Below are 25,813 nucleotides of genomic sequence, written 5' to 3'. Positions count from 1 at the left end.
TTTTTAATTTTCAAAGATATGTAAAACATTACAATTCTGACAGTTTCTTGGAGTAGATGCTAAAAGAATTAACTTGTAAAAAATGCCAAACTTGGGGTGAGCCCAGTGGCATACGGGTTAAGTTTGCGTGCTCCACTTCAGTGGCCCAGGGTTTGAGGGATCCCGGGTGCAGACCAACACATGGCTTGTCAAGCCATGCTGTGGCGGCGTGCCATATAAACTAGAGGAAGATGGGCATGGATGTTAGCCCGGGGCCAATCTTCCTCAGCAAAAAAAGGAGGATTGGCGGGGCAGGCCCCATGGCTTACCGGTTAGGTGCGCCCGCCCGGCTGCTGGCGGCCTGGGTTCAGATCCCCAGCATGCACTGATGCACTGCTTGTCAGGCCATGCTGTGGCGGCCTCCCATATAAAGTGGAGGAAGATGGGCAATGATGTTAGCCCGGGGCCAGTCTTCCTCAGCAAAAAGAGGTGGATTGGCGTGGATGTTAGCTCAGGGCTGATCTTCCTCACACACACACACACAAAAAAAGAAAGAGGAGGATTGGCGTAGATGTTAGCTCAGGGCTAACCTGCCTCACACACACACACAAAAAGAAAAATGCCAGACATTATTCAGAATTCGATTTCCACTATTCTTAGGATCTGATCAAGATAGGTTATAAGGTAGTAGAAAGAATATGCCAAATTCGTCTTCAAAATACTAACCTGCCAGTGGGTAAGTGGCACAAAATAAAAAAATAGATAAAAATAATTAACTAATTAACTAATAATTATCTAATACATTGAATACTTACTACGTACTAGGTACTTACTATTCTAAGTGCTTTACATGTGTTAATTCAGTTTGTCCTCACAGCACTGTGAGGTCTGGTGAGGAAGAATGACATAAAACAAATGATTATAAGAGAGGTGATGTTTAGAAAAGGTATGTAAAGGGTGCTGTAGGAACATACAGCAAAAATTTAATGTGGTCTTGATTGGGACAGGGAGGGGTGGGGGAGACATGGGTGATGGAAAAGAGGAAGTAATCTTCTAAGCTAAATTCCTCCTTAGGTATTTCAGTCGAGTGAGGACTCTAGATCCAGTTTGCTTGGACAATGTAGGCCTTTGTGCCTGTTTCTTCATTTTCTTCAAAAACGGGGCTAGTAATAGTACCCACCTCAGTGTAGGGAAAGAAATCCTGTTTAGTTTACTGTTTCCCCAGTGCCTACTATTATGCTTAGTACACAGCAGACACTCAAATATCTGTTAAACTACACTGCTTAATAAGTGTCATCCTAAGGTGAATGATGGGAAAGCTAAGAACCATAGCCCACAGAGAAGCATCCATATTTATATACTTAACACACATCTGGACCAAAGGGAGGGATGTGCTCTTGACCTGAGTTCATTTCTCCCATTGAGTATTTTTTTTTTTTTTTAAAGATTTTATTTATTTTATTTTTCCCCCCAAAGCCCCAGTGGATAGTTGTATGTCGTAGCTGCACATCCTTCTAGTTGCTGTATGTGGGACTCGGCCTCAGGATGAACGGAGAAGTGGTGCCTCGATGCGCACCCGGGATCCGAACCCGGGCCACCAGCATCGCAGGGCGCGCACTCAACCACCAAGCCACAGGGCCGGCCCTCCCATTGAGTATTACATATTATGGAAGGAAATGCCAAATAGGAAATTATCTTTCCCCTCATCACGAGACAAACCAAGTTGCTATTTATTTAATTTATTTTTCTGGTGAGGAAGATTAGCCCTGAACTAACATCTGTTACCAATCTTCCTCTGTTTGCTCAGGAAGATTGGCCCTGAGCTAACATCTGCACCCCTCTTCCTCTATTTTATACGTGGGACGCCATCACAGCATGGCTTGATGAGTGGATGTAGGTCCATGCCTGGGATCCAAACTCACAAACCCCAGGCCACCCAAGCAGAGCGCACGAACTTAACCACTACGCCCCGGCCCCCGCTGTTTATTTTTAAAAGGATACCTCAACATCCTCTGGCATGCCCCACTCCCTAGTATATTTTTGGCTGGTCAGAAGACCAAATTTGTGATCCCAGGAAATTTAACTCAGCAACTCCCAAGTAACATCTGGTAATGCTGTCATTTATCAAATGTGCTGAAACCTACACAATTAAAAGTTCAACAAAACTAAGTCAAAACCATCTTATACTGAGATAGGCCAAGGGTACCAAGTGGAGTGAATTGCTCTCATGTGGTAAAATCTTTCCAATTAGTCTATTATTCTTAGCATTCCTAAACCATTCTCTTGCCTGGATGTGTGATTAAGTTACCAAATGAATACCACTGAATTTGTCAGGACAAAACAGTAGAAATTCACACAAATCATACATTCCTAAAAGTTATCAAAACTCCCAAAGAGGAACTTTAGGGACTATTTGTACTTTCCTATCCCGACTTCTCTAACTAATTAGAAATTGCAAGGTTTTTGCTGATGACACTAACAAATCCATCAATTTGCTGGCCTCACTACTGTTATATTAAAATTCAAATAACCAAAATGGTAAGGGAAGGAAGATTGAGGATTTAAAAAAAAAAAAAAAAGTTCTGTCCTGTGGAGAAGTGTTAAATTCATTCATTCATTCATTTCATAAATATTCATCAAGTACTTATTATGTGACAGATACTTTTCTAGACACTGGGAATATAGCAGTGAACAAAACCAAGTTTCAAAACAAACAAACAAACAAACAAACAAAACATCCAACTTCTGGGGCAGCCTAGTGGCGTAGCCGTTAGGTTTGTTAAGTTCACATGTTCCACTTTGCTGGCCCGAGGTTGGCCAGCTCGGATCCTGGGCATGGACCTATTCACTGTTCATCAAGCCATGCTGAGGCAGCGTCCCACACAGAAGAGCTACAGCTCTACAACTATGACACACAACTATGTACTGGGGCTTTGGGGAAGGAAAAAAAAGAAAAAGAAAAAGAGAAAGACTGGCAACAGATGTTAGCACAGGGCCAATCTTCCTCAAAAAAAAAAAAAACACACATCCCACTTCCTATTCTCGGGAAGCTTTTATCCTAGTATGTGTGTTTTGGGGGAGGAGGGGGCAGAAAGAGACAACAATCTAACAAATAAATATATTAAGTGCTGATAAATTAGAAATGAAAATAAATAAAGTGGACTAGGAGATAGGAAGTGACGATGGGGGAAAATAGGTGGTTGCTACTCCTATTTTAAAGTGGTCAGGGAAGGCTCCTCTGTTAAAGGTGATATTTAAGCAGAATCTAAAATGTGGGAGCCAGCCATGTAGCTATTTTGGTGGAAAAGCTTTCTAGGCAGAGAGAAATTTCAAAGGCCCTGAGGTCTCATGGAAGATTTGTTTTAAAAATGTGTGTCGGGGCAGAGGAGTTAGGTGGGGGATCAGAAAGACAGCCAGTAGCTAGATCATGTAGGGGTCTGTAACCTTCAACCTGTGGGCCAAATCTGGCCCTTGTCTTGCTAGAGACCCAAGAATGAATTTTACAATTTTAAAGGGTTGTTAAAAGAACATGAGAGACTGAGTGCTCAGCGGTGGTGGCGGCAGGCGGCGCACTGGCAGACTCATCCCACCACTTAAAATCTGCAAATCTTGGACCACACAAAGTCTTATTGATTTCAGGTAAAAGATGCCCAGCACAACAGCAAGCACCAACAACACAGCCCAGGCAAGGAGAACTGTGAAGCAGTTACGATTCGAAGCCTCCACTGAAAGAAGAAAGGTTTTAACAGCATCAGCGGACCTCATGTCTTACTGTGAGGAGCATGCCAGGAGTGCCTCTTTGCTGACAAGGATACCAACTTCAGAAAAACCTTTTCAAGGATAAAAAAACTTGCATCATCTTATAGTGAACAGTGAAACAGTCTCTCCTCAACAAAGCAAATTATAAGCAAAATTTTGAAGAGATTTACCTTCAGGTTATTTGGTAACCACTGCTAATAACTAAAATGCTCTTAACTCGAATAATGAACTCTGAAGTCTTTATTTTCCAAGTTGTCCTTTCTCTAAAATATCTTTTGCTGATTTAATACAGAATAGCAATTCTGTTTTCCATTTGCTAACTATGGTGTCATATTGGGTTATTGTTTAAGGAAAGTTGGTCTGGGCCTTTTTAAAAACACACGTACTTTTAAATATACAAATGAGGGGCTGGCCCCGTGGCTTAGCGGTTAAGGGAGCGCTGGCGGCCCGGGGTTCGGATCCCAGGTGCACACCCACGCACCGCTTCTCCGGCCATCCTGAGGTGGCATCCGACATACAGCAACTAGCAGGATGTGCAACTACCACATACAACTATCTACTGGGGCTTTGGGGAGAAAAAAAAAAAAAAGGGACAAAAAAAAGGAGGAGGATAGGCAATAGATGTTAGCTCAAGGCCGGTCTTCCTCAGCAAAAAGAGGAGGATTGGCATGGATGTTAGCTCAGGGCTGATCTTCCTCACAAAATAGATAGATAAATATACGAATGATTCAGGTACATTAAGACCTAAATTGCCTAAGCACCTGTCTAGATCAAAATGCCAAGAATAACTTAAATCCAGAAACTTTTACATTATCTTAATAGGGCTTGTGCCAACCTGTACAGTATACAAAGGGGAGGGGTGTTTTGTGTATTTGTGTGTATAGGTGTGTGTCTTGGTATATACATATATCAAAGCATATTTCCTTACTAAAATCTCTCTCTCCATACCATCAGTTCCTCAATTCCAGAAGTTATACATTTATCTTGAGCTGTGTATAACAGAATAAAAAATTCTCTTCATACAGTTATTGAACAAGTAAAGAACATCATAAAGATTGTATTCATTGTAATCAAGTAATGAAGTTCTCTCTCCTCTCTTGAAATCTTGCTGACCTCTTGGGCTACAATAAACTGTGCCAATTAAAAATTTAAAACTGAAAAAAAAAATTAAACAAGAATATGTGACAGAGACCATATGTGGCTTGCAAAGCCTAAAATATTTACTATCTGGGCCCTTTACAGAAAAGGTTTGACAACCCCAAAGGGCCTCACAAGTTGTTTATTTACTAAAGCTTAAGAACATATTTGCACTGGGAAGGCTATTTGAAAAAGAAAAGGCTAACCTTAAAAGGAAAAAAACCTCTTTATACTAAAATTATTGTAAATATTAGACACAACCTAAGCGCTTTTTATTAAATTTAGATGAAGTAAAAGAAATCTCTTCTAAAGCAAGGCTTGAAATGTATGGGGATAATAAACATGAAGTTCAGGATAATGTTTAACTCTTGGAGGTGGAAGAGGGATGGGGAGGAATACAGTGGGCCTCCAGCTGTCACGACTTTTTTGTTTCTAATCTGAGAGATGGATACACAGATGTTTGTTACATCGTTCTTGATTACTTTTTATAGGTCTGATATATTTTGTAATTAATAACAAAAAAGAAATTAAAGACAATAAAACCACACGGAAAGGTAATACTGCCTGGCTTTATTAAACGATCAAAGTAATCTAAAAATTTGCATTTGTAATATGGGCTGTTGATTTTTTAAAAATCTTCAAAACAAGCAACTATTAACAGAAGCCCTTGAGTGCAACTGGTAATTGGCTAGATTTAAGGTTACCACCAAATTTCCTCCCTGGTACCTAGTTTAGAAAGCTAGCTATTACCTACAATTCAAGTCACAGAATCTGAGTTAGCAATAACCTAAGAAAGTTTGTTGATACATTTTTAAAATAACCTTTTAATTTTAGAATACTTTTAGTTTTACAGAAAAGTTGCTGATAGTTGGTAGAGTTTTTTAAACAACAGTAACAAAAATAGACACAAAACACACACCAGTAAAAAGCTGAGTAAGTCAATCTCTAATTAAGTAATAGCTTGTACAACAAGTATGTTCTTCCTCTACTAGCTCATTTCAAAATTGGGAAGTTATTTGGAAATCAATCAGGGGAGAGCTGAACACCTCCACCCACCCACCCAGAAAAAGCTGTCTCCTTTGGTCTAATATTAAGTTGTAGCACAATCAGATAACTATACTGGCTTAAGTTGTCTCCGTGATCTTTTAAAAACATAAACTCACTCTATAACTTAATATTTAAAATTTAAATACAGTGATGTTTACATGTTTAGTAGCGATAAAGAAAATATTACATCTAGAATAAAGAGAACAGGTGACTGATTACGCTTTTAGAGATGATGGAGAGGACAGTAATCCCAACATAAGTGCTAAAACATCTACAAAGTAGGCATGCAGTCTTATTTCCAAAATGACAAACTGCAAGGAGTAGCATAGAAAAGTGACACCTAAATCTTTGACATTAGTTAAAAAAACAACGCACTTGTCACTCAAGAACGACGATCAAATTCTCCTTCTGAATAGCAGTTTAAACTGTGACCTTCAATACAAATATCTTTTCTTCTGAAAAAGACACTAATTTACTCCTTACAGCAACCTGATGCCATTTTATCGAAGAGAACGCGGAGAAGTATGAAACAGGAAGGTTTGGACCCCTCAGACACTGCAAACAAACTCCCTCTCTTCGGACCGCGCAAGAGGGAACCCAGCAGCAAAGCCCGGCCCTCGGAACCCTGCAAGGCTCGCCCTACCTGCATCTCACCACCACCTGAATGTTCTTCCCCTTCTCCTCTTTCTTCTTCGCGGACGAATTCGGCTGGGACGCCATGACGGTCCCCGCCAAAAAAATCAAGGCCTGGCCGCGGACTCGGGCGCGGTATGGCGAGGAGGGGTTCGGCGGCCGGCGCGGGCCGGGATGCCCACCTCCCCTGCGAGTGGTGGCGTGGCCGGGGGAGCCGACGCAGGGAGCTCGGCGTCCCGGCTCTCTACCCGGGGCTCTGACTGGCCGTGGCGTCTGTCTCGCACCAGCCGGAGCCGCCGAGTCACCAATCTCTTCTTCGAACCACCAATCTCGTCTCCGCCCGAAGCCCGAGAAACCGAGCAACGCTTCGGCGCCTTAATTTGAACAAGGAGCCGACTCGCCGGGCCAATTGCAGCGCGGGCGCGCAAGGCACCATGGGACGCAGTGTCCTCACCGGTGCCCCGCCCTCAGGGCGTGGCCAGCGGGAAAGTAAAATGCTGGTCTGGTGGTGCCTGCCTGGACCTCATAGTCCCGTGGAAGAGAATGCAGCAGTAAACCCTGTGAGACCTCAACGTGTTCCTGCTCAAATTACATAACGTCTCTAAATAAAATTTCCTCATCTGCAAGATGGAAGTAATAGCAAACGTCTCAGAGGGTTGTGTGAGAATTAATGAGCTAATGCGGGTAAATAGCTTAGACTAGACCATGTAGTAAGTGCTCAGGAAGGCTGGTCATGATTATGATTATTTTTAGAGTTGTAGGTGAGTGCTATGGGAGCAGAGGAGAGAAGTCAAAAGCGAGCCCCTTTCTCGGAGGCAGCGTTCACAATAGTCTTGAAGAATGATTAGGAAGTGTTAAGAGATAAGGCTACCACGGGTACCAAATCGTGATGAAAGGGACATTGTCATTTTTAAGACTGAATTTATCCTTTAACTGATGAGAGCTCCTCATCGCTAAACGATTCCAAGCAAGAAAGCCAGATCAGATTTGCGTTTTCGGACAACAGTTCTGCAATGACTGATGCAGGCTCAGAGCGCGCTGCCGTCCATCTGCATAGCGCAGCATCCAGCAGGCGTCTCAGGGAGGTAGCGCAAACGCCCGCCGCCGTCAGCCTACAAATCCCAGCAGGCAGCGCTCCCTGCGTCGCGCCTGCACTTAGTGACCTGCGGCTTTCCGTAGGTTTACTGTGGGCGTCTTGGCAGTATGCCGGATGACTCTGCTGCTTTGGGTGTGGGTCGCCGGTCCAGGAAATGCTACATCAGGGGCCTATTCCGTAGTCTGCTCAGAGAGCTGCGCTTCTGGGCTACACTTAGCCCACAGGAACCTAGATATCATTTTAGTTCTTTAAGTAACAGACAAATGGAAAGCTCTCAGGCCCCCTTAGTGTTCCTCCACTTACTAACCTCCTACCTTGCCCCTAGGAAACATCTACATCTACAGCTCAGATTTGCTGGTCATCTCCATTCTGCATAGCAGGATGTCTACTGATATCGCCTCTTAGATGGCTCACCAGCATCTCAAGATGGACCTATCCAAAATGGAACTGTTGGGGCCGGCTGGTGGCTTAGCGGTTAAGTGCGCGGCTCCGCTGCTGGCGGCCCAGGGTTCCTATCCCGGGCGGGCACCCACGCACCGCTTGTCTGGCCATGCTGAGGCGGCGTCCCACATACAGCAACTAGAAGGATGTGCAGCTATGACACACAACTATCTACTGGAGCTTTGGGGGGGAAAAAAAGGAGGAGGATTGGCAATAGATGTTTTAGCTCAGAGCCTGTCTTCCTCAGCAAAAAGAGGAGGATTAGCATGGAAGCTCAGGGCTGATCTTCCTCACACACACAAAAAAACAAACAAAATGGAACTGTTTATCCCCCTTACCTGAATGCTAATCTTTCTCCTGTAGACACTTGGCGCTAACCAGACCTTTGATTCCTCTGTCCTCCGTGTCCAGTGCAGTCCTGCTGGTTTTATCACCTCTGCCCACCACTCTAGTCCCACTCTCTTTTATCTCTTCCTTGAACAACTGTCCTTAACAACCTCCTTAACCAGTCTCTCTGCTTCTGCTCTTTTCTTCTTTCCTCACTGCGTTCACTCATCAAAGGGAAGGATCTTTTAAAAACAAAAGAGATCATGCCCTTCATCTACTTTTAACCTTACAATAGCTTCTCATTGTACTTAGAATAAAACTCAAACTCTTTGCCATGTCCTGTAAGGCCCCCATGTTCTGGCCTTTGCCTATAGGTACGTACCAACATCAACTCCAGCCGCTATCCACATAGCTCACTACCATGATCCAGAGCTTCTAAGCTCTTTCCTGCAGCCAGGCCTTTGTATGTGCTATACCCTCTGCCTAGAAATCCAGTCTGGCTCTTTGCGTGGCTTACCCATTTTCATCCTTAAGATCTCAGCTCAACTTTCTCTTTAAAAAGGGCTTTCCTGACCACCCCATAAAGCATATTGCTCCTATAATTTTCTGTCTCAAGACCCTGTTTATTTCCTTCGTAACACTTACTAAAATGGGTCATTACATTGTCAGTGTAGTCTATCTTGTCAGCATGTAAGTTTCATCAGCGACTGTGATTGTCTTACTCAATGTTTTTTCCCAGTGTCTTGAAAAGAGCCTTACACAAAGTAGTCACTAAATAAATATAAGAGTACCTGAAGGAAATTCCTTAACCTCTCTCAACCTTGGTTTCCTTATTTGTAAAATGGAGATAACAATGATTACTATTATTGTAAGGATTAAAATAATAATGTGTATAAAGTACCTGGCAAATAGCAGGCCAAAAAATGCTAATTTCTTCTTCTTTTCCTTCTCGTTAGTAAATATCTAAATAGTATTTACATTAACAATCATTTGGGTTGATGCAAGAAATTCAGGAGTCTCCATTTCGTAAGAGTTATAGCTACCATTTACCTAAGACTACCATGTGTCAGACTCAATGAAAAGCTTTGTGGACATCCGCTCATTTAATCTTCAGAACAACTCTCTCTTCCCACAATTTTCTCAATAGACAGGCCAAATAAGTATACTGTCTATAGTCATACAGCTAATAAGTGACAGAGAAGGAACTCAGAATCTTGCTGATTCTTTTTTTTTTTAAATTTTATTTATTTAATTTTTTCCCCCAAAGCCCCAGTAGATAGTTGTATGTCATAGCTGCACATCCTTCTAGTTGCTGTATGTGGGACGCGGCCTCAGCATGGCCGGAGATGCGGTGCGTCAGTGTGCCCCCCCGGGATCCGAACCCGGGCCGCCAGCAGCGGAGCGCGCGCACTTAACCGCTAAGCCACGGGGCCGGCCCAGAATCTTGCTGATTCTAAATCCCAGGTTGTTAATTGCTATCCCCCTCACCCAATTTTTTCATGTGCTCAGTGCTTCGGCACCCACTTCATCATACCCTTATTGAGTGCTTACTATGGGCCAGGCAGTGAAGAGATATGGTGAATTATAGTTCCTGCCCTCAAGACTAAGTCTAGTGGAGATGGCCAGGGTCTTACGGACATTTGTAAGAGTTTTATTACACCAGGCAGGTGGCTATCTCTGACATGTTATTTTACACTGCCCCTGTAGAGCTCAAACTACTCAAGCTAATCAACACTTCTCTCTTGAAAGTCTGCCCATGATTAGAAATTATTTTTAATACTCTCAGAATAGTTAACCTGGATTCTACCAATGCAACATCGTTGACCATGTGCTTGATCTGACATTTCTCTTTCAAGAGTGTGTGTATTTCTCGTATAAATTATTTTTAATTAACTTTTATTTTTCTAATAGTAAAACATGGACATCATTTTAAAAGTTAAATAGTTGTAAAGGGCTTATAACAACAACAAAAAAGATATTTCCTAATGTACTACAAAGCTCTAGTAATCAAAACAGCATGGTAGTGGTACAAAAACAGACACACAGATCAATGGAACAGAATTGAAAGCCCAGAAATAAAACCACACATCTATGGACAGCTAATCTTCAACAAAGGAGCCAAGAAGATACAATGGAAAAAGGAAAGTCTCTTCAATAAATGGTGCTGGGAAAACTGGACAGCGACAGGCAAAAGAATAAAAGTAGACCATTATCTTATACCATACACAAAAACTAATTCAAAATGGATTAAAGACTTGAAGGTAAGACGTGAAACCATAAAACTCCTGGAAGAAAATAGAAGCAGTACACTCTTTGACATTGGTCTTACCAGCGTCTTTTCAAATACCATGTCTACTCAGGCAAGGGAAACAAAAGAAAAAATAAACAAATGGGACTACATCAGACTAAAGAGCTTCTGCAAGGCAAAGGAAACCAGGAGCAAAATGAAAAGACAACAACATATATATATGTATATATATATATATATACATATACATACACAATGGAATACTACTCAGCCATAAAAAAGACAAAATCGTCCCCTTGGCAACAACATGGATGGAACTTGAGGGTATTATGTTAAGCGAAATAAGCCAGACAGAGAAAGACAAACACCGCATGATTTCACTCATGTGTGGAAGATAAAGACATGAACAAAGAGAACAGATTAGTGGTTACCCGAGAGGAAGGGGGTTGGAGGGTGGGCAAAAGGGCACATATATATGGTGACGGCTAAAAATTAGACTATTGGTGGTGAGCATGATGCAGTCTATACAGAAACTGATAAATAATAATGTACACCTGAAAGTTCACAACATTATAAACCATTAAAACCTCAAAAAAATTTTTAAAAAGTAAAAAAAAAAAAAGCAAATTACAAGGAAGTGTACCATATCCATTTCTAAAAATAAAATAAATCCAATCATGGGAAAAAAAAAACCCTGATATTTCCCTGCCTCATTCTGTCCCAAACCCTCCAGACCTCCACTCCAGAAACAATTACTTTCAATTCATTTTAGCTTTTTTTCTAGGATTTACTCATTTCCATTTTTGTAAGGAATTTGTATATACTGCTACTCTTTGATTAATCAATTTTAAACTTTATTTATTCACTTCCTGTTACAAAAGATGAGGATTTAGTTCTCAAACTTTACCATCCCCTCTGCTTTACTTTCCCCATGCACTCAATAATACAATTTTTGTTAAATCAAAAATCTGTATTTAGGTTATTATGCCTATTCACAGCTGAGCATTTCAGTCTAGTGAGATTATGTTTCCTTTCTTACTTTTTGTCTATCCCAGGTTAATAACTGCCCAGTTTTGTTTGATTAGTTTTCCTCACACTTTTCCTCATTATTCCTAAAGCTCCCAGTAGACTCTCAGTAAAATTTTCCACCAATTCAATCACATCAGAAATCTATCAGTTTCAAGTTGTTTCTAATTGGACTGCTTACTTTCTGGACCTGTAGTCCAGCTGCCATCCTAGCGTTTCCTTTCTTTTTCATCCCAGGAGTTCCCTTTGCCTATTTCCTGGGTTGGGTATCATGTTTTCTGGATCTCATCTGTGTACTCTTTCTTGGTTTACTCTCTTATTTAGGTGGAGCACATCCTCCTGTAGCTTCCTGAGAAAAAGTGCAGAGAAGAAAAATTTCTTGAGAACTTGCTTGTCTGAAAATGTTTTTATTCTACTCTGACACTTGATCGCTAGGTGAGTATATGTAGAATACCAGATTCTAGTGTTTTTACTTCAGATTTTTTTCCAAGGGGTGTATTCATTTCCTATGGCTGCTGTAACAGATCACAACAAACTTGGTGGTTTAAAACAACAGAAATTTATTCTTTTACAGTTCTGGAGGCCAGAAGTCTGAAATCAGTTTCGCTGGGTCAAAATCAAGTTGTCAGCAAGGCCAGACTCCCTCTGGAGGTTCTGGGGAAGATTCTGTTCCTTGTGCCTTCCAGCTTCTGGTGGCTGCTGCAATCCTTGGCTTGTGGAACATCACTCCAATCTCTGCCTCCATGCTTTCTCTTCTTCCGTGTCAAATCTCCCTCTTCCTCTCTCTTATAAGGATACATATGATGACATTTAGGGTCCACCTGTGTAATCCAGGATACTCTTCCCATCTCAAGAGCCTTAACTTAATCACATAAGCAAAGTCCTTTTTGCTTTATAAGGTAACATTCAAAAGGATTAGGACATGAACATCTTTGGGGGGTCATTATTCAGCCTACCATAGGAAGGACGTCATAAAAATACTTTCTTGATTCTGATGTTGTGCTGTTAAATGTCTGAGTCTGTGCTGATAAGGAACCTGAGTTTATATTCTAATGGATTCAAAAAAAAAAAGCTTTGGTTAGCTGATTAAACAAGCCAATACAAAGATCCCAAGTAAGACTAAATGTAGCTATACTCTGTTCTCTATCAAAAGTGGAAGATTTCTCTTTCTGTGTGCTGTCATTTGGGACTCTCTAGCTGTCAATGGTTTTATTGCATAGCCTGTTTTTATCCATCAGAAATATAATCCTCCAATATTTGTATAATTGTTAGGGTTGTATAACTTGATTTAGATACCTGTGAAAAGATGTAAAATATTGCTAGAGTAGGAGATAGTGATTATTCATTAATTGCACTCTTGTTAATCACTTCAGAAATAACTGAACCTTGGGCTTTGAAAAACTCTTTTACTGGTTACAATACTCAGTATTTGTTCCACAATCAGTATTTATTCTACAATCAGTAATTTAATCTATAATCAGTAAATGGTCCACAAATACTTTTAAAATCTCAGTGTGGAGATACTACCTTACATCCATTAGGATGGCTATATTAATTGGGGCCGGCCTGGTGGCACAAGCTGTTAAGTGTGCGTGCTCTGCTGCGGTGGCCTGGGATTCGCAGGTTCGGATCCCCGGCGTGCACCGACGTATTGCTTGTTAAGCCATGCTGTGGCGGCGTCCCATATAAAGTGGAGGAAGATGGCCACGGTTGTTAGCTCAGGACCCATCTTCCTCAAGAAAAAAGGGGAGGATTGGCATCAGATGTTAGCTCAGGGTTAGTCCTCCTCACAAAAAAAAAAAAAAAAAAAAGGATGGCTATATTAAAAAATAATAATTATAACAAGTGTAAGGATGTGGAGAAATTGGGATCCTCACACGTTGCTGGTGGGAAAGCAAAATGGTGCAGTTGCTTTGCAGAACAGTCTGGCAGTTCCTCAAAAGTTTAAACATAGAGTTACCACGTGACCCAGCAATTCCACTCTTAGGTGTACACTTAGTAGAAATGAAAACAAATGTCCACATAAAAATTTGTACACAAATGTTCAACTGCAGTATTATTCATAATAGCCCCAAAGTGGAAACAACCCATATGTCCATAACTGGTGAATGGATTAAAAAATGTGGTACGTGTAAGCAATGGAATACTCACTATTCCACAATAAAAAGGAATGAAGTATTACGTGCTACAACATGGATGAACTTTGAAAAGATTATGCTAAGTGAAAGAAGCCAGACACAAAAGAGCACATATTGTATGATTCCATTTGTATAAAATGTTCGGAATCGGAAAATCCATAGAGACAGAAAGTAGATTAATGGTTACCAGGGTCTGGGGGAGGAGGGCTTGGGGGTGGGGGATGACTGCTGATGGGGTTTCTTTTGGAGATGATTAAAATGTTCTGGAATTAGATAGTGGTGATGGTTGTGCAACCTTGTGAATATACTAGAAACCATCAAGTTGTACTCTTTAAAATGGCAAATTTTATCGTATGTGAATTATATCTCAAAAAAATTTCAGTGTTATTTTTGGTATTTGAAACAGAAGTACTTCTGCTATCTTCTCTCTGCAGTGATTAATTTTTAAATACAGAAAGTGCTTCTGGCAAAAGAATGACTCTAGACGCAGAACTTATACCCCTCACAAAAATTAACTTGAAATGGATCACAGACATAAATGTAAAATGCAAAACTATAAAACTCCTAGAAGATAACATAGGAGAAAATCTAAGTGATTTTGGATTTGGCAATTACTTTTTAGATACGACACCAAAGGCACAATCCATGAAAGAAATAATTGATAAGCTGGACTTCATTAAAATTAAAATTTTTTGCTCTGTGGAAGACATTGTCAAGAGAATGAAAAGACAACCCACAGACTGGGAGAAAATATTTACAAAAGACATATCTGATAAAGGACTATTATCCAAAATATACAAAGAACATTTAAACTGAACAATAAGAAAACAAATAACCCATTTAAAAATGGGCCAAAGACCTTAACAGACACCTCACCAAAGAAGATAAACAGATGGCAAATAAGCATATGAAAAGATGCTCCACATCATATATCATCAGGGAAATGCAAATTAAAACAACAATAGGATCCCACTACCCACCTATCAGAATGGCCAAAATCTGGAATGCTGACACTACCAAATGCTAGCAACAGAAACTCTCATTCATTGCTAGTGGGAATGCAAAATAGAACAGTCAATTTGGAAGAAAGTTTGGTGGTTTCTTATAAAACTAAACATACTCCTAACATGTGATCCAGCAATCACACTCCTTGGTATATGCCCAAAGAAGTAGAAAACTTATGTCTACACAAAAACCTGCACATGGATGCTTATAGCAGCTTTATTCACAATTGCCAAAACTTGAAAGCTATCAAGATGTCCTTTCAGGAGATGAATAGGTAAATAAACTGTGGTACATCCAGAGAAGTGAATATTATTCAGCACTAAAAAGAAATGAGCTATCAAGCCATGAAAAGACATGGAGGAAACTTAAACACATATTACTGAATGAAAGAAGCCAATCTGACAAGGCTACATACTGTATGATTTCAACAATATGACATTCTGGAAAAGGCAAAACTATGAAGACAGCAAAAAGATCAGTGGTTGCCAGGGGTTAGAGGGGAAGGAGGGATGAATAGGCACACAGAGGATTTTTAGGGCAGTGAAAATACTATTATACTATAATGGTGGAAGCATGTCATTATACATTTGTCCAAACCCGTAGAATGTACAACACAAGAGTGAACCTGAATGTAAACTATGCACTTTAGGTAGTAGTGATGTGTCAATGTAGGTTCATCAATTGTAATAAATTTCTCTCTCTTGTGGGGGATGTTGATAATGGGGGAGGCCATGCATGTGTAGGGGCAGGGAGTATATGGGATATCTCTGTGCCTTCCACTCAATTTTGCTGTGAACCTAAAACTGCTCTTAAAAAAATAAAGTCTTTAAAACCTTGAAAAAAATGTGCTTCTAGTTATTTCACAGAGCTTTATTTTTACCTTGACAACAAAGAAAAGCATTTTTAATAAGCATCCTACTATCCTAGTGCAGAATTATATGGTATTGAAATATAAATTTGTGTTTTGTTCTCCCTGTATTTCCTTCCAAGCAAGGAGCTAGGCATTTTTGAAGAATAATTGAGGGGCCGGCCCAGTGGCGTAGCGGTTGGGTTTGTGCGTTCCACTTCAGGGCCCGGGGTTTGCCGGTTCGGGTCTTGGGTGTGGACCGACTCACTGCTCATCAAGCCATGCTGAGGCAGCATCCCACATAGAAGAGCTAGAGAGACCTACAACTAGGATACACAACTATGCACTGGGGCCTTGGGGAAAAAAAAATCTTTAAAAAAAAAAGAATAATTGAAGGATGGCAAATGTTTGCTAGTATCTTGGACTTTCTATTCAAAACCTTTTGGAAGTTATTAGTAATCTGAAGAACTTAGTGTTTTATATAATCCACCAGCTCACCAATATTTGATTTTCTGTAGTAATTAGTTTATACCTATGATTATTACTATAATTTTTATGTCCTTAAAACTTATCCTGACTAATAACTACTATAGCACATATGATTTTGCAACCACAATCTTGGGTGGTGTAAGAAATATCATATTACTCTATTTTTTTTTAATTTTTATTTATTTATTTATTTATTTTCTTTTCCCCCAAAGCCCCAGTAGATAGTTGTATGTCATAGCTGCACATCCTTCTAGTTGCTGTATGTGGGACACGGCCTCAGCATGGCCGGACAAGTGGTGCACCGGTGCGTGCCCGGGATCCGAACCCCTGCCACCAGTAGCGGAGCGTGTGCACGTAACCGCTAAGCCACAGGGCTGGCCCTCATATTGCTCTATTTTATTTAAATTATATTAAACGTGACCCCAAGTTCCCGTTCCACCTGGAAGCTTCAGCCTTTATTATTGCAGATCCCCCCAACACTCACAGTCTGGGATGTGCAAAGGTCCATGGGTTTCACACAGAGCAAAATGTGGGGAGAGCCCTCCAGGCTCTGATTCATATGGGTTACTTCTGAGATGCCTATTGTGCAACGGCAAGTAGCCCCTAAAGACTGGGAACTCTGCTACTTTTGTGCCACCATTAGAGCAAGGGCATTTTTGCCCCAGAATTTTGAGGACAGTGTTTTCTAAGTGCTGCTGCTGCTGAGAAGTCCAAAGCCATTCTGATCCTTGATCATTTGTATGTGGCCTTTTTTTTTTCTCTCTCTCTCTGGAACCTTAAACAATCTGCTCTTTCACTTCTGTGTGCTGAAATTCTACAATGATATGCCTTAGTGTGCATCTATTTTCATCCATTGAGCTGAGCATTTGGTGAATCCTTTCAGTCTGGCAACTCATTTCCTTCAGTTCTGGGAAATGTTTTTGAATTATTCATTGAACATTTCCACTCATTTTTTCTATTCTTTCTTTCTAGAACTCCTATATGTGGATAAGAGATTCCCACCACCTAGTGATTACTATTAATATTTTGATGTACTTCTTTCCAATTGCCTGCATGTATACATATATTTTTTTTCGTGAGGAAGATTGGCCCTGAGCTAACATCTGCCAATCCTCCTCTTTTTGCTGAGGAAGATGGGCCCTGGGCTAACATCCATGCCCATCTTCCTCTACTTTATATGGGACGCTGCTACAGCATGGCTCGACAAGCGGTGCATCGGTGTGCGCCCGGGATCCGAACTGGCGAACCCCAGGCCGCTGCAGCAGAGCACGTGCACTTAACCACTTGCGCCACTGGGCTGGCCCCTCTATATGTATATTTTTAATAATTGAAATAATAATTAAATATGTAGTTTTACATCCTGAATTTTTATTTAACATAACTTAAGCATTCTTCCTAGCCCTAAAAATTCTTCATAAACATTTTTATTTGTTTGATCTTTTGAGGCTCTTGAGCAACATCTGTGCAATTCTTTAGTAAATAGTTGAGGAGTACTTGACTTTAGCTGTCTTTTTCCATAGCTGCTAGAATCATGTTAGGTTCTATTATTGTATGTCTGTGGGTATGAACGCCAAAGACAACAAATAGTAAGTATGTCTGCATTGTGCTTATAAACTGAGGGAAAAACACAGTTCATGAAGTGTTCATAAACCTGTAAAGAACAATCACAAAATGCTTAAGTATTGAGTTTCCCCAAATCCAAATTTTGGTTACTGTTTTTAGTGTTTTAATAGAAGAATCTCAGTAGTAAAGAATAGTTGGGAGAGAAAGGGAAAGAAGAAATTTCCGGTTCTCTGGCATTCTGTCAGATCCCGGAACATGCCAGACTCTCCCTGCCCCAAACCTTTGTGATTGATGCTTCCACTGTCTGGAGTCCTTCCCTCACCTGTTCTTATAACTGGCTTCCTCTTACCTTTCAAGTAACAACTTAAATGTCACTTCCTCAAAGAGACCTTCCCCAATCACTCCATCTGGAGTGGCGTCCAAACTCTCTCACAAAACTCCATGTATTTCTTTCTCCACATAGCAAAAGAAGATGTTGAAATTTTACTCTCCAGGTTTGTCTTTCCTTGTCATACCTTAGGACCCTTTCCTAAAAACCAAAGGCATCTAGGAGAATTAGGGTCCTTATAGCAGGAATGCAAAAAGAAAAAAACAATATTCAGTGTTTGGAACTTTCAAACCAGGCTCTTAAGGGAAGAGAAGAGCCCTAAACAAGACAGTGACAGAGGGAGAAGCAGATGACTGCCCACCCATAGCTTTCAAACTCTAGCTGAGAAACTCCTGGCTGGGACATTGGGTGGAGAGAAAGGAAGGCAAGAGGAAGAATCAGATGGACGTCAGGGGCTATAAAAAATTGAAAAAAGGGATAGAGGGAGGGGAATCCCAGTATAAGATCTGTTGGAGAGTTACCTCCTGAGAAGGGGCACAAAAGCTGGCTATCCATCGGCAGCTGCCTGGGGAGCCCAAACACTGAACCCTATGCTCTGAGCTTTTGCTGAGCTTCCTCCTAAACTGTACCATTTGCACACTCCTGTTGTCAACAGCTCAGGACACGCATCAGCTCCCTGAATACAGATGGTGAGATCTTTGCCACCTTCCCACCCAGAGGGGCAGTAGTGATGATGGAGGGAAAGTTCCAGAACTGTTACTTGGGTTAAGCTGGACAGCAGGAATATCTACCTTGGTTATCCTAACATTATTTTAATTACATATAATTACTTCATATAAGTACTAATTTACTTGTTTCTCTCCCTCACCATAGTGTAAACTCCATAATAATAGAAACCTGGTTGCTCTTTTTTCTGGTGTGTCCTCAACATCTAAAGCAAGGCTTGGGCCCATATTCGTTGAATGGGTAATCAAGAGTAGTCTTAACTGTGGAAAATATGAATTATAGATTTTTACATTAATATTTCAAGTACTGTCCATAAAGTGACTCAAATTTACCTTTAAGGACTAGCAAGTATGAATCATTTAGGAAAATTCTTAACAAATTTATAATTAATAAATCACTTATCTATAAAGATTTTTAAAAATTCATGTTGCTTTTAGGTATTTTATTACTATAGTACTGTACTTAAAACTAACACACATTATAAAACTTTTTATCATGGAAAATTTCAAACATGTACAAAATCAAAGAGAATAGTATAATAAACCTCCCAGGCATCCATTACCCGGCTTCAATAATTATCAGCTCATGGCCAATATTGGTTTATCTGTACTTCCCCCTCTTCCCACATCTTCCTCTAAATTATTCTGAACCAAATCCCAGGCATCATATTATTTCAGTATATGTATCAAAGGACTCAAAAAAAAAAAAAAGCCGCAGCCACTAAATTAACATAATTACTTAATATCATCAAATATCTAATCTAGTCAGTGTTCTTACTTTTCTGATTGTCTCACAAATGTTTCTTTTTCACAATGGGTTTGTTCAAATCAGGATTCAAACAAGAACCAAATATTTCATTTGGTTAATATGTCTCTATCTTTTTTTGTTTTGCATTTTTGAAGATTATTTTCATTTGAAGATTTTATTGAAGTATTGTAAACAAAAAGAAAAATAAATAATAAGTATACAGTTCAATCAATTTTCAAAAACTGAACACACTCACACAAAACACACCCCAAAAGCCCCCTTTATTCTCCCTTTCAGTCACTGCCACCCCCAGGGTGACCACTAACCCAACTTCTAATACTATAGATTAGTTTTGCTTGGTTTTCAACTTTATATAAATGGACTCTACAGTATATACTCTTTTGGGTCAGGCTTCTTTCACCACGTTGGTAAGATTCATCCATACTATTGAGCATAATTTTTGTTTGTTAATTTTCATTGCTGTTTAGTATTCCACTGTGTGACTATTTCTCAGTTCATTTTTCCTGTGCATTTTACTGTTGAGGGGCATTTGGATTGTTCCCAGTTGGGGACTACTATTAATTGTGCTGCTGTGAACATTCTAGTACCTGTATTTTCATAGATGTATGTTCACATTTCTGTCGGGTATATAGCTAGAAGTGGAATTGCTGGGTCATAGCATGTGCATGTGCAGTTTTAATAAACACTACCAGTTTTCCATGGCTTATTTGTCTGCCCTCATGCCACTACCATATTATCTGAATTGCTATAGCTTAATAGTAACTCTTAATATTTGGTAGTGTTAAGTGTTCCAGATTCTTCTTCAAGATTGGCTTGGGTCTTCCTGGCCCTTTGCATTTTCATATAAAATTTTATAAACAGCTTGTCATAGCTTGTCAATTCTAAGTCCCCTTTAATCTGTAGGTTTATCCCTCCTCTTCTTTCTATTATGCAATTTATTTGTCGAAGAAATAGGGCCATTTGTCCTGCAGTGTTCCAAATATTCTAAATTTTGCTGATTGTATCCTTATGGTGTGATTTAACATGTTTGTCTCCTGTATGTCCTATAAATGGCAGTTACCTCTAGAGGCTTAATCAGATTCAGCAAACATGCATTTGGCGAGCATTAACTAAGCACTATGCTTGCTGCCAGGCGAAACACAAAAATGACTAAGATATCCTTCCTAATCTACTGCTTCTTAAGGGTATGGAAGGTTAAGATTCAAATAAGCACCTTTAGAGAGTGGCAAACTACTCTGGCAGCTCAGATCAGAGAGTGGTTACTTCCAATAGGGTATGTGAGGAATGGAAATGAAGGAAAGTTTCGTAAAGGCAATGCCATTTGAACAGGGCTTGAAAGTTGCTAGAGCACTGACAAGTTAGTATTATTGTAAACATCAATTGGCTGTGACAGCTGTGTGAACTGGAGTTGGTGAAGGGCAGGGATAGAGGCTGGAAAGCTGGGGGAGTGGGTTGAGTGGTGGCCCTAAAACAAATATATCCACATCCTAATCCCAGGAGACTATAAGTGTTATATTATTTAGAAAAAGTGTCTTTGCAGATGAATTAAGGATGAGATGAGATCATCCTGGATTACCTGGTTGTGCCCTAAATCCAATGACAAATGCCCTTATAAGAGACAAAAGAAGAAAACACACATAAAAAAGAAGGCAACAGAGACAGAGACTGGAGTGATGTGGCCACAGGCCAAGGAAGCTGGCATCTAGCAAAAGCTGGAAGAGGCAAAGAACAGATTCTCCCCTAAGATCCTCTGTAGGGAGTGCAGCCGTATCAACATCTTGATTTGGGGCTTCTAGCCTCCAGACTATGAGAGAAAAAACTTCTGTTGTTGTAAGCCACTAAGTTTGTGGTAATTTGTTATGGCAGCCACAGGAAACTAATACAGGTGGGTTGGGGCTAGAATGTAATACGGTGGAATTTTACCTTACACTGTACTAGGAGACTCTGGTACCTCAGTTTTCACCCATCCAAGGTTTGCCTTTAGCTGAAACTGCATTGTAAAAAAGATCCCCAGTACCTCTTTGATGAAGCATCCACTTGATTAAGGGATTCTCCTCCTAAATTCCCATTTGAAGCAATAATAGGACTCAGAGCAGTTTTTGGCTGCAGTCTTCAGCCTGCCACATCAGAAACCTAAAAGCACTTAAGCTAGGGAGTCACTATCCCTAACTGCATTTTTTCTTAAGACCTCTGGTAAAATAATGCGCTGGAAAGTCAGATACAGAACAGTTATTAGGTTTTCTTGGATGCAAAACACCATAAAGCCATAAAGGACAAAAGTCTTGTCTTACAAATAATGACTGAAGTACACTGACAATAGTAGTAGTACTACATACATATGTGGTTTTCTTTCTTTCTTTTTTTTTAAATATATAGTAGCAGTAGTACAGAGTAGTATTTTCTACTCCGGATTTGAACGTCTATGGAAGCTTTGTTTTGCTGTGGCCTGTCCCATTTCCACCTTGCTCTTTGAAAAGTTGCTCGCTTTCCCACGATGGAAACTGGCCCCGAGGCCCGGCCTCCCTCTGGCGGACACCCGAGGTCTAACTTCTCCCCCTCCCCTAGCCCCGCGGCCCACGTCCCCACCGCGCTCTAGAGGGAGCCCGCGGGCCGCGGCGGATTCGTTTCCCGTCGGCGGAGCTTCTTTCAACAACTGCACCGCCGGGGGCGACAGCCAGTGGGGGCGCAAACATGGCCCTTGCAGTATGCACGAGCCCCCTGCCCCCACAGACACACAGCCAGATACCCTCGCCGCCCTCACATGTGCAGTCGGTGTGACCGAGCCGGGACCCTCCCCGCCTGGGAAAGCCTGGTTGCTGGGCTCCCGCAGCTCCCCGGCCAGACTCCGTCCCCCGCCCTTGCTCAGGCCTGGGCCGCCAGCCGTCGCCGCCACGTCCGGCTCCAGGCAAAACCCGGAGAGGTGGCGGCTCGGCGGCTCCCGGGAGGCGGCGCGGCGCGGCGGCCTGAGCATGCGCAGTGGGCAGGGCCGGCTCCCGGCGCAAGAAGGAAGCGGCCGCTGTGCTCCCGGCGGCTGCGCTGGGGTATGCGGTACCGGCTAGCGTGGCTGTTGCACCCTGCGCTGCCCAGCACCTTCCGCTGCGTCCCCGGCGCCCGCCGGCCACCCGCGGAGCGCTTCTGTGGGTAAGCCGAGCGGAGCGCCCGGGCCCTCGGGGCCCACGGGTCACGGTGGTTTGGAGCTCGGGTTGCAAAGTGGTGATTCAGCACTTAAAGCCGCCGCAGCGGCTCCTCGAGCCGCTCGTCCCACCGGCCTGGGGCCCAGATGGCCGCGCTGAGGCCGCCCCAGGGCCTGGAAGGGCGGCTCGCCGGGCGGGAGCGAGGGGCCTTGCCTGGAGAGGAGGGCTTCCCTCGGGCCGGTGAGGGCGGACGGGGGCTGTGACCTGGGGTCACGGGGCGTGTGTCACAAGTGCGGGGGCCGCGGACGGAGTCACCCCTGGCCGGCTCCGGGCTCCACGCGACTCTCGGGGGAGCCTGCCCCTGAGGGGCCGGGAAGCCGAGGCGGAGCGTTCTTTGCGGTGGGGTAAAGGAATCCGAGTCCGGGGAGACCGCTTCTCGCCTTCCTCTCCGCCCTGCCTTTCCCTCTGGGGACCGAGTTTCCACTACTATCTGGAAATGCTTGCGTTGGGAACTGCAAAAGTTTGCCTGCCTCCGCCTTAGTGAGTAGACGAGTGTTGGGTCTCCTGTCGGGGGGCATTTGGGAGCCGAAAGATGCCTTGGAATCCTTCACAGCAGCTCCCCTCCTTTTACACCTGAGACAACCGAGGCCCAGAGAGATTGTGTGATTTCCCCACAATTGCAGAGATTGTGGCAAAAACCAGGATTGGGACACAGGATTTTTGCCATCCGATGGCGTGCCCTCTCCACTTCCCTGCTCCGTATATACTAGAAATTTTCAGCCGTGTAGCGAACGCTGAATACCCTTGACTGTGAATAGAGAGGCGTTGGCAAAGATGGGCAGTATTGTCTTGCTCTACTTAGATACATCATTTGAACCCCTCCTCTGGTTTTAAAAATATCTAGGACCTACTGAGTGCAGGGCACTGTGATAGACCCTCTGTGTAAATATGTGGTCTGCCTGCCAAGGAACTTGGACTTGGTTGGAGCGGATTGAGATGCCACGAGAGTATAGCCAGCTGAAAAGGATGTTGGACAGGATCAGAGATGGGCAGTGTGGGCAGTGTGTGCTTCAGGAGCACAGTGCGGGGCAGAGACAGAGGAGGGGGTCTGGGCTGGCCTTCCGAAGGAAAGGCAGAAGGGGTGGAGGGTGGGAGGGAGTGGGTGTAATCCAGCCTAGGTGTGCCCGTTAGTCTGTTTGTTTTGGGGGGAAAGTGAGCAGATTAGTCTAGTTGGAGCTTTAGAGAATTTCCATGGCGGAATTAGGAGGAAACAAGTCCTGTGTTATAAAAGGAGGATAATGGTAGCCTGGGCTCTGAATTTTAGTTGGGCTTTTTTCCAGTGAATAGTAGATAGGGAGCCATTAAGAGTTTTTGAGGTGGGGAGTGATCTAATGAAACTGGTAGTTTAGGAAATTAGTTTGGTGGCTGTGTGCAGGATGTAAGGGAGTGGAGAGACCGGAGGCAGAGAAACCGGTTGGGATTTAGTCTTGACTGCCTGAGCTAGGATGGTTGTAATGGCACTAAGAAGGCCTAATGCAAATGAAGACTCTGTGGAACTTGTTTTCCCTCCTTTATTTCCCCCTACACCGCAAAATCCACTACAACATGCAAAAAGATCGCTGAGCTTAGAGAAGTGGTGGTGGTGAGCATAGGCAGGGTACTTCCCTGTGCCTCCTTTCTGTCAGAACACTTTTCGTTCGTCCTTGGTTGCTAACAGGCTATTTTTAGCTCCATATTGTCTCCAGTGTACAGCATTTGTGATTTTAAAGAAAGCATCAGTTTTAAGTTTTATACAACTAAAAGGTTTGTATGTTCTACTTACAGTTTGATTTTCTCTATAGTTTGCTCCCACTGCTCTCCACTTTCATTGATGAAGTCCAGGACATGAGTTGGACAACCAGACCTTCAAGATAAGGTTGTTCTCAGAGACGGAAATTCAGGAGAGTCAAAGCATAATGAATGAGCTCAACCATCTGGGAAGCTCTACACTAAAAATTAGTGGCTGAGGCTATTAAGGAAAATACAGGTCCAGTCAAAGGGATGAAGGCGTAGTTTTAGGAAGGAAAGTACAGTCGGCTGCCCTCGGTATCTGCAGGTTCCACATCCGCGAATCCAGCTTATACTGTTTCAGGTCAGCTGTGGGTCGGCCGGGTGGCGTAATGGTTAAGATCGCGTGCGTCCGCTGACTGGCGTGCGCAGTTCGGTGCTGGCGCTGAGCTACGCGCCTCTCATCAAGCCATGCTGTGACAGGCGTCCCACATATAAGGTAGAGGAAGATGGGCACAGATGTTAGCCCAGGGCCAATCTTCCTCACCCCCCCAAAAAAAAAAAATCTGCTGCTGATTGACCCCGTGGATGCGGAACCGCAGATAAGGACTAAGGGACTAAGGGCCACTGACTAAGGGACTTGAACATCCGCGGATTTTGGTATCCGCGGGGGTCCTGGAACCAATTCCCCGCAGACACTGAGGGACGACTGTACTAACATCCGAAGCTACCATATATTCAAATCTTAAGGAAGGTAATCAATCCTTCTGTACATAGTAGGAAGAATGTGTTAGAGACTGTTACATAACTCTTTACTGGAAGAGCTGGGTTTCAACCCATTGTTGTCTGGAACCTGAGCCTGATTATAAGTTAATTGTTATATTATACTGCCTCCTTCTGTGTTTAGGCATTCATTCCTGTTCTAACCTCTTGAGAAAGAGATGGTGTTAAAGCATTTGTATAAGATCAGTCCATTTAAAAAGCAGCCTCGTTGTCCTCTGTTCAGCCCTACTGGATAAATTGGGGCTGTGCGAAATTATCTGGACTATTGGGGAACCTGGAGGTCATAGCGGTCCCTGGCAACCACTTCAAACACCTGAGCATCACTCATCTCACTTTGCAGGCAGCTCTACTTTGCATTTCTCTGTTTTACAGGCTTGAGAAACAGTGGTATGCCAGGTGGGACTAACTATTAAGATTCAGGCTTTTAAAGTACTTCTAATAGTCTAAAGGGACAGAATGCCCTTGAGTATCTTTAATTTGCATTAGCCCAATCCACACGCAGTAAAAAGTTACATTCTGCCTGTCTGCCTTCAAGTTTAGAGTTGGGGACAATCTCACCAGGGAGTAGTGTA

General features: G+C 42.4%; 2 protein-coding genes and 1 pseudogene across 4 annotated transcripts in view; 2 read left to right on the top strand and 1 right to left on the bottom strand.

Annotated features, from left to right (window-relative positions):
• KIF11 (kinesin family member 11) overlaps positions 1-6,912 on the bottom strand; it is a 44,142-nt gene extending 37,230 nt beyond the window's left edge. Inside the window, exon 1 of the mRNA XM_004427831.2 lies at positions 6,566-6,912. Coding sequence (XP_004427888.1) covers positions 6,566-6,642 — 77 coding nt within the window. The 5' untranslated portion in view covers positions 6,643-6,912. The remainder of the gene's footprint in view (positions 1-6,565) is intronic.
• Positions 3,626-3,845, top strand: LOC101395844 (guanine nucleotide-binding protein G(I)/G(S)/G(O) subunit gamma-12 pseudogene; annotated as a pseudogene).
• Positions 6,913-22,532: 15,620 nt separating the features above from the next.
• Positions 22,533-25,813, top strand: part of IDE (insulin degrading enzyme) — a 108,229-nt gene continuing 104,948 nt past the window's right edge. For 2 of the 3 annotated variants that reach the window (XM_014785543.2, XM_004427829.3), the window contains exon 1: positions 22,533-22,698. In XM_014785543.2, the coding sequence (XP_014641029.1) occupies positions 22,601-22,698 (98 nt within the window). In that variant the 5' untranslated portion in view covers positions 22,533-22,600. Of the gene's footprint in view, positions 22,699-23,060; positions 23,232-25,813 lie in introns of those variants that run through there. The other variant, XM_014785544.2, reaches the window with a different exon arrangement.

This window comes from Ceratotherium simum, chromosome 6 (assembly GCF_057802395.1).
Source record: "Ceratotherium simum simum isolate JZ-2026a chromosome 6, ASM5780239v1, whole genome shotgun sequence".
NCBI classification, from domain to species: domain Eukaryota; kingdom Metazoa; phylum Chordata; class Mammalia; order Perissodactyla; family Rhinocerotidae; genus Ceratotherium; species Ceratotherium simum.
This window is presented reverse-complemented; position numbering and strand designations above follow the sequence as displayed.